The sequence below is a fragment of the Phalaenopsis equestris genome, unplaced genomic scaffold (assembly GCF_001263595.1).
Source record: "Phalaenopsis equestris unplaced genomic scaffold, ASM126359v1 Scaffold000297, whole genome shotgun sequence".
In the NCBI taxonomy this organism is placed as follows: Eukaryota; Viridiplantae; Streptophyta; class Magnoliopsida; order Asparagales; family Orchidaceae; genus Phalaenopsis; species Phalaenopsis equestris.
In genome coordinates this window covers 4,561,896-4,571,238 of record NW_018164739.1, presented here as the reverse complement: position 1 = coordinate 4,571,238, position 9,343 = coordinate 4,561,896, and the positions used below count along the sequence as shown (strand labels likewise).

At 34.4% G+C, this 9,343-nt stretch overlaps 2 protein-coding genes across 3 annotated transcripts in view; one reads left to right on the top strand and one right to left on the bottom strand.

Moving 5' to 3' along the window:
* Positions 1–1,928: 1,928 nt before the first annotated feature.
* On the top strand, positions 1,929–2,726 carry LOC110025321 (AT-hook motif nuclear-localized protein 23-like). Its single transcript, XM_020725735.1, has one exon. It carries the CDS (start codon positions 2,001–2,003, stop codon positions 2,724–2,726), a length of 726 nt encoding a protein of 241 aa, XP_020581394.1. The 5' UTR covers positions 1,929–2,000.
* A 2,630-nt stretch (positions 2,727–5,356) lies between these two features.
* LOC110025250 overlaps positions 5,357–9,343 on the bottom strand; it is a 31,487-nt gene continuing 27,500 nt past the window's right edge. Inside the window, exons 3-5 of one of the 2 annotated variants that reach the window (XM_020725610.1) lie at positions 6,631–6,724; positions 5,730–5,813; positions 5,357–5,640 (exon numbers count right to left, since the gene is read on the bottom strand). In XM_020725610.1, coding sequence (XP_020581269.1) covers positions 5,494–5,640; positions 5,730–5,813; positions 6,631–6,724 — 325 coding nt within the window. In that variant the 3' untranslated portion in view covers positions 5,357–5,493. The remainder of the gene's footprint in view (positions 5,641–5,729; positions 5,814–6,630; positions 6,725–9,343) is intronic. The other variant, XM_020725611.1, reaches the window with a different exon arrangement.

Below are 9,343 nucleotides of genomic sequence, written 5' to 3'. Positions count from 1 at the left end.
AATCCTAATTTTTTTATCGTATTATTAATAATTATTTTCAAAAGTGTGACCATAATATGGAAAACGACTATTAAAATCATTTAATTGTAATTTAAAAAACCTAATCACTTGTTCTAGCCCAACGTGAAGAGGATAAATAAAAAGCACCGATACATCACCAACAAATTTTCATCATCTGACACGAATATGGAGACATGACACGGATCCTGAGATGATATTTGAGCAGAAAACGTTCAAATCTTGATAAAAATTCATCAAGATCTCTGATTTCAGTAAATTTATAGTCAAACTGACTGGCTCGATGAGACTGACCTAATGATAATCCGAGTCAAATCAAGTCATTAAACCACCCTTAAAAAATTTTCGGACACATTTGAAAGATCAAACAGATGTCGACACTAGCAAGCTTATTCTTGAATTGAGCTTCTCGACAAGATAAATCCAACGAACCTAAGACACACAAATATCCGTTAAACGCCATATAATCAAAGAAAACTCTGGACCGTCCGATCAAAATGGTTGATATTCTTGCATTAATTGCACCCAGAACGCTATAAATAAACACATACCCTTCACATGAGAAGAAGCTTAAGCCTAAAGAGAAAGCCTGAGGCATTTAGGAGAAGTTGTGGCTCAACATCCCAGTCGATTGTTGTTGACCACTGCTGACCTCCGTCGTCGACTGCCGCCGATCATCATCGACTGCCTACAACCGCCTATGACCGCCACCGACCACCGCCGACCATCATCGACCACGATCGACCGTCATCGATCACCACCAACCATCATCGATCACCGCTAACCACCATCAATCACCACCAACTAGACGTCGTCAATCGACGTTATAATCTGAAAAATATAGTTACCATTTCTTGTATGTGGGACAAAGATATTTCTGTAATCATCAATCAATAATAGATTTTCCGCAACTGGGCCAGACCCTGTGGTTTTTCCCTTATGAGTTTTCCACATAAAAACTTCTGGAGTCATCACTGTTTGTTTCTTTCATCTACGTGTGTGCTGAACTTTCGTACAATACTAAGATGATAGTTCGTTACTCTACTGCCGTAAATTTTCTAGCACACATCAAACACATTTACAAAAAATGTTGTGAAAATCTTATGTAAATTTTTACATTTACATCTATAACTCTCAAAATGTTGAAAATAGCATTAAAAGTATGACCATTGCTAATTTTTCAAAGTAAAATGCATATTTTTTTTGCATAGTTTATGACATGGATGTTCTATATCTAACTATTCGAATTTATGAGTTGGATGTGTTGGATATATAAACACATAAAAATTGTAGGTTATGTATTTAAATTTTCCAAATAAAAATATATATTCTCTCTCCAAATAATTTAACCCAAAATGAAAATAGATAGGAAAAAGAAAAGTCAAACTATAGCCATCATATCAAGTCAACCCAAACCAACTCACAGAAAAATATAGACAAGTGGACCCCATAGGTTAAGTTTCAGCAATTTCTTTCCCACTGCCCACATGACTTTCTCACTAAACCCTAACCCTAACCCTAACCCTAAGAAGTTCTGACCCACTAAACGCAGAGCCAACCTGGCACAAACTGCAAGTCATTATCAGACTACAATGCTTTGATATTAGCTTTAAAAAATATCACTTGAATTTTTTCTTTATTTGAAACTTGGTGATTTTTTTTAAGTGATTAATCATTTTTTTTATAATTTATACCACTAATATTAATAAATTTTATTTAATATTTTTGCATTACAATCATCCAAAATATTAATTATAGTATTTTAACCACTTAAATTTTAAATATTATATTTTAATCACTCAAAATTTTCACTTCAAAGCACTTATTAGATTTGAATCTAATTATTTTCTTTTATTAAAAAGTAAAATTAAAAAAAAAATTATAAAATTAAAAATTCAAAAAAAGAAAAGTTTACTTCAAAGGAGCTCTATAAGATTTGCCCTTCTCCTCCTCCACCCTTCTCTCTCTCTCTTGATGTTCTCATGGCAACTATAGATCTAACAGCCGCCACCACCACCACCACCACCAACACCTCTCAATTCCTCCACCGACAGTTCCATCACCTCCACCCCTCGATCCCCCACCCTACCAAATCCATTTCCGACGACACTAACGCTCTCTCCGGCAATAATCCTACCGCCGACATCCTCCTCCGCCGGCCCCGTGGTCGCCCTCCGGGCTCCCGGAACAAACTCAAGCTTCCCTTGGTTGTAACTCGAGAAACTCCCAACACTCTTCAATGCCACATCCTCGAAATCGCAAGCGGCTCTGACGTCTTCACCGTCCTTTCCGACTATGCCCGCCGTCGCCAATGTGGTGTCTGTATTCTCACTGGCCACGGCACCGTCACCAACGTAAGTATCCGGCAACCCGCTGCAGCCAGTAGCATACTGAACCTCCATGGTCAGTTTGAATTGCTTTCCCTTTCCGGTTCCTTCCTCCCACCACCGGCGCCACCGGGTGCAACCAGTCTTGCCATATTTCTCACGGCGGGCGGTCAAGGACAGGTTGTCGGCGGGAGTGTCATCGGAGCGCTGATCGCCGTCGGGCCGGTCATAGTTGTAGCTTCATTGTTTGCAAATGCTGCATATGAACGGCTGCCGGTGGACGAGGAGACATATCAGTCGACAGCAGCAGGTGACGGCAGCAGCAGGAAACTACTAAATTTGCCGCTCAACTTTCCTAACGGTCAATTGCCGCCATTTTGATCATTTGAGGAGCTGGTGGGAAAGGTTGGGAATGGTGAGGAAAAGCTATATCATATATGGAAAAATTATTAGAGATAAATATAATGAATATTTGATTAATTAAATTTTTATATTTAGTTATTTAAAATTAAATTTAATGGATAAAAAACTTATTTTTGATTAAACTTTAGTGAGTTTAATTTAACTTAAATTACTTTTCAATAGAGCTTCTAATGTAGATCTTATTATCCATGTAATTGCATTAGTCATGATATTTGTTTTGCAAAAATTGTAATTTAATAATTGATCTGCAATATAAATTATTTTATTATGTAGCAAATTGATTTTTCCCTATATAATTTCTTATTTTATATTGTAAGATTATATTAAGTTATTATTATTATTATTTAATATTTGAACTGAAATATCTAGATTAGTTTGTTTGCTTTGAATTCTATTGTGCGGTATATTTTTATTTTCTTTTTTTAATTCAATTTGTGATCTCTTATGAAAAAAAAAATTATCAACTTTTCAAATAATAAAAAATATTTTGTGAATTATGATTATTGTTTATATTTTTATCTTAAAAGAGAATATACAAATGGCTTTATTTATTATAGGAGTGTTTAGACCTAAAATCTTTCTAATATTGTGCTGATTTATTATTTAGTCTTTGTTAGGGCTGTCAAAACGGCTCGTTGTTTACGAAAAACAGCTCGTGTTCGGCTCGTTAAGAAGCTCGTGTTTGGATCGTTTGCTAAGTTAACGAGCCGAACACGAACAACACGAACAAATATTTGTTCGTTTGTGTTTGGCTCGTTTTGGCTTGAAATACTACTAATCAATTATATATATATATATATTTGATGAGTAGTATTTTTAAAAAACTTAATTGATTATAAGGCTACAAAGATTTATAATCAATTAAAAGTATTAATGAAGAAAATATAACAAAAATTATTAAATTAGATTCAAATGATGTTTTAAATCTTGGCTCAATCCTTAATATCTTATAACTACGTGATTATGGTTGCCAAAATGACTCTTTGTTCGTGAACGGCTCGTGTTCCGCTCGCTAAGCAAACAAACCAATAAGCAAACAAACCAAACACGAACACACTTTCTAAGCTCGAAATATAAACGAGGGCTCGCTCGTGTTTGGCTCGTTTACACCCCCAGTCTTTGTAGCACTAGTTTTAAAGCGGGTGATTAAGAGAAGCCGCAGAATATATTCCAGCTTGGCATTCAAAAACGTTAGATTTACTTTAAAAATGGGTTTAACACAATTTTAATAATGTTAAAAATGAGTAATTTTCATTTTATTTTTTAAACTTAATATATATAACTTTATTGAAATGAAGCGTAATAATTCTCTAAAAAATAAGAGCATATTTGTCAAGCTATCGGGACAGAAATTTCGTTTGGATGGGCGTGAATGCTGTAATATATATATATATAGACAGAGAGAGAGAGATTTATTAATAATGGTCGGAGACTATGATACGAGCCCCCAACCACTATCATGTGCTTAACCACGCGATCCCGCACTACAAGGCAGATGCATTCAAGCTGGGTTGCACTACCAAAAACCTACGGTGAGCAGCATATACAAAAATTTCATAATTAAAATCTTTCTCGTCGAATCAAACCCACAAGTTGAAGTGTCTTAGTCAAGCCTATTTGTTGATGTGACTGAATCAAATTCACATGCCAAAGTGGCCAAATCGAACCCACTTGCCGAAGTAACAGATTAAGCTCAAGCCCCACCTTCCTGAATAAGGCAACCTTAAATGTATCCAAGCTAAGAACAATTTGAGGAGGCCGTAAGCCACCTCGAACATCCATCCTTCTCTTATTTAAAAACATTGTCCAATACTGGGGATTCCATCCCATCACCAGAGTATCGGAGATAGTCATCATCTCGACAATTTATTACATTACGATGCACTCTGTTATCCATGACATCGATTTATGTCCGAAAAAGGTTAATGATACAATGTGAGTTGTACTATTGATATTAGTTTATTTCTTCCCCGATATGTATAAAAGGAGGGGAGATGAAGAGAGAACGGGTCCTTTTCCTGCTCCTTCCCCACATTAAGGTCTGGATCTTCTTCCTCATTCAGGCTTTAATTTTGATCTTCACCTTCGAGACCATTCTCTTCTCTCCCCCTCCCTTTTTTGGATACTCTTCGTGACGCATGTTTTTGTACCGAGTTCTAATGCCAAAATTTTGAGTGGTATATATGCATATGTGTGTGTGTGTGTGTGTGTGTGTGTGTGTGTGTGTGTGTGTGTGTGTGTTCTCTTCTCTCCCCCTCCCTTTTTTGGATACTCTTCGTGAAGCATGTTTTTGTACCGAGTTCTAATGCCAAAATTTTGAGTGGTATATATGCATGTGTGTGTGTGTGTGTCTATATATATATATATATATACATATATATGAAATTTTGTGTATTTATGTCCTAATTTGCAATTTTTTTTATCAGTCAACTTTTAAAATTAAATAGATGAGTGGGAAACATGTTTCTTTAGATATTCTTTATGTAAAAGTGCACATAGAACTATTCCCAAAAGATTTTATAAGGTCACACATTTGGTATATTCAAAACACAACACAAAAGACAAACTCAAAACATAAACAATAAATGTCAAGACAAAATAAAAAAAGTAACACCAATGATCAATTTTGTGACCATAAAGTCTAAACATTAATATAAAAATGCAAAATGTAGTATTTTAGCTTAAAATATCTATGTTGATTGAAGAATATAAAATAAGAAGAGTTCTAAAGGGTGGCTTCTACCTCTGGGTCAGTTTCAATAAGCTCGGGTGCAGGTGTATTATTGTTTCCACCCCTTAAACGTGAGGAGACGTTGTCTATGGCTGAATTTAGTTGGCTAATCTTAGCATTCAGAGTTTGACGTGTTTTCTGCTTTTGTAATAGATGCCGATAATGATCAACTTAGTTAGGAAAAAATGTGGATTGTAATTAAGTGGTATGAGACATGGAGAGTTCATTACCTCAAGGCCATCGTCGTAGTAATATATAGGTCGCTTGGCGCGTCGAAACCCTGATTCATCTTCGTTTAATATTGACCTCCGGATCTGCAAATCAATGTAAGTAAAGTTCATAGAATTTATTGATTATGTGTTTGTTTGGGATGGCTACAACTAGGGGTGTAAACGAGTCAAAGCAAGCTTGAGTTACCCTTAGCTCGAGTTTGAGGTTAAGCTCGAGCTCAAGCTTAATTCTATGAGTTTGAGCCAACTTGTTTATTAAGAGAAAAAAATATTAATTCAAACTAGTGTTATAATAAAATAATAAATATAATGAACATTTAAGAGATAATTAATAAGAAACCACCTAATGTAGAATATAAAATATTATTTTTTAATTATTTTTAATAATTTAAAGATAAATAATTAGATTTTAATATATTTTGAGTATATTTTCTATTAATTATTTTTAAACGAGTCGGCTCACAAGGAAACAAGTCGATTTGGGGCTGGCTTTTGATTGGCTTGTTAGCCCGTCAAGCTCAATTCACGAACCACCTATTGAGCCGAGCCCAAGCCGGCTCACAAGTTGGCATGGCTCAATTACAACTCAAAACACAACTATCTATAATAGCTATAAAATTGTTGGGCAAAAAAGAAGATTTTTTAGGAGGTATTGTCTGTATTATAGATTATTTTCCTGTAAAAAAAAAAAAGAACAGCGACTTCTTGCCACCAAGCTCTAACAATTCTGATTGTAAAAAGTACTTCAAAATGCAAAAAAAAAAAAAAACTGAAAAACAGTAAAAATAATGTAGCCAAATAGAAGTGTAACAAATGCCTGAAAAAACAAAAAGAAAAAAGAAGAAAAACTCCCCAAATAGAACAAATTAGACATGTTAAAGTTTAGGGGTATAATAAGCACCTGTGGAGCGAAGACATAAGCCAAGGTTCCAAACAATGCTCCTCCTAAGAGAAAACCAGCGAGAAAATCACCACCTCCTCCTCTGGAACCATCACTGTTATGCAAATTTAACAGTTTTAAATGATGAAAAAAGTATGAAAATGGCCGCTAGACATCTCAAATCAGAATAAGTACTGCTGGAAATTAAATAAATGAACAACAAAGAGAAAAATACAGTGAACATATTTAGGTTCTGGGGCAACTGTGAGCAATTAAAAAAAGATAAAAATTAAAAATTGATATTTGCAATAAATCGGAGATCTCAATCATCTCTTTTAGACATTTGATAGAGGAATAAAATTAACAATCTCTCACTTGCAGGCTAAAGATTGTATATTTAATGATCCATATTAAAATAACTCTATATGTGAAAACTCTTAATCCTCATTCATGACATTAACTGACGCATTGCATAAACAAGATTTTATATTGTTATCATTTTGTGAGCATATATTGATTGTTGGAAAATAGACGAAACATAGCAAGAAAAAAAATGATAGCAGAAAAAGGGATCAATTGAAAACAAACACAAAAATAATTGTTTATAAGTTCACCCAATCAATGGCTACGTGTTGTTGCCATCATTATAGATTTCATAATGGTTTTGATTATCCAGAATTACCAATTTTATTTCAAGTTCAAAAAAATATATTCCACAGCAACAAAATTTGTGTAATACATTTTCATCGTAGGACAAAAAGTTGACTCCAAAACATGACATCAGTGAGTCATGGGGCATCTCCTTCAACGAAAATGGCATAAAAGGGAACAACATTCATTATAAAATGATGGCTCTTTGGCTAGTATTAGCTTCTTTTTGTGATTTACCAAGAGCCCTTCCCAAAAGCTTTGGAGCCAGATCAGCTCCCTGTAAGCTGCAATAATGACACGAATTCTATTTTTGTAGTTGATAATGCTATTATTTTCTGAAGTAGTGTCATTAAACCATGACAGTGTCACCCAAAGTATAAATGTATCGCTTGTTTGGATCTCCAACAAGATTTGAATCAATGTAGTAATGTCACTTAAAGCAAATTATTTTAAACTAAGAGAATGGTTAATTGTACTTTTAAGCTCTCAAAATAAACACTTAAAAGCTTCCTAGGGTTCTGACCCAGGGCTCATGGGCAGACCTACGTTTGAGTCAGAGGGGGCAATTGCCCTCCCCTGGATTATGATATTCTCCTCATAAATATAGAGAGTTTTGTCATTTGCCCCCTCTAAATAATAGAAGCTGTCCCCTATTCAACTCTAACAGCTTTTATAAGTAGCCATAATGATTAAATTTGTATAAATGTCACTTAATAAGTCAAGATAATATAAATTAATTTAGGAATTAAAGTATAATTTAAAATTTAATTTGAGAGGGGAGCCTCTTATTTTATTTGAAAGTTGATCCTTCACGCACGGTTTAAAAAGTTCAGTAAATGTTGTTACACCCTTTCCATTTAAGGAGCAAAGACAGTGTTAAATTTCAATGTGGGGCTAAACTCCCCGTTGTTGTTTTATATTTCGGAAATGTAAATGCATACCACTCAATTTCTATGTATTTACATATCTAACACCTAAACCTGTGCAGCGTACCCCGATCTGTTGGTTGGCATCCACGGTATAAGACCCTCAGGTCGAGGGTTCGAATCCTCTATGACATAGTTGGTCTTAAGGAGATAATACTCGAATTATTAGGTACATTAGGAGTGGTTGGAGGCTTGTATAATAGCCTCTGGCCATTCCATTTGAAATGAAAAAAAAAAAAAAGAACTAACACCTAAACTTCAAGTTTTACATACATGCCACCTTTACTATGCTTTACAAGGTGTATTTCATTTTTTTCAAAATTAAAATAGTGGTATTAAAAGCTAAAATACATTTTTATGTGATATAAAAGATTTGGGTGGTATAAATATAAAAGTAAAAGCTTATATGTTAGAAAAGTAAATACATAAGAAGCTTACGGTATGTATTTAAACGCCCCTTTATTAAAAAAATAAAAAGTTTTGCATACTTGTAATATATATTTGTATTAAAAAATCCCCATTTTTTGTGATATTTAAGCTAAACAAAATAGATAATAAAAAATATAAAATAAAATTATAGTTAGCTTAAATATGGAGATTTATTTACTAATTATTTTGCATACAATTATTTATTAATTTTTTAAATAAATTTTTAGTAATAAGAGTAAGCTTCACATGAAACTTTAACAATTTTATTTTTATAATAAATTTGCCACCCCTAAAAAATGATGTTGCTTCCGGCCCTGATGGGGCTCCTTGGGGATTGAATCAGTTCAGCCAAGTAACTACAAGGGATGATCGGTCCATGTTATGGGCTAGTTTGCTGCCCAAGCGGAGGGATTTGTCCCTTATAGTTATCTACTATATATACATATTATTTTTTGTTTTAATGATAGTTTTTTCTTTGAGATTTATGTTAGGAAGCCGTCGGTGCCTTGTTTTCCACTTCGAAGGTTGTACTCGACGGTGAGAAGATACTCCGAATATAACCCGTCCCGAGGTGATGTTTATCCTTCCTTTTAATGTTTGCTGCCGCCAACTCCACCCTACCTTCCCTACTGCTACTGTAAGACACCCACCCTTCTTGTATCCTGCCTCAAGCCCAAATCCTTCTCGGTTTCTTGCCACCAGTACCACTTCCCCACGAACACACTTTC

What these genes read in the sequence shown, in the direction of transcription:
- LOC110025321 (XM_020725735.1), top strand. Translation starts at nt 2,001, where the DNA reads ATGGCAACTATAGATCTAACAGCCGCCACCACCACCACCACCACCAAC.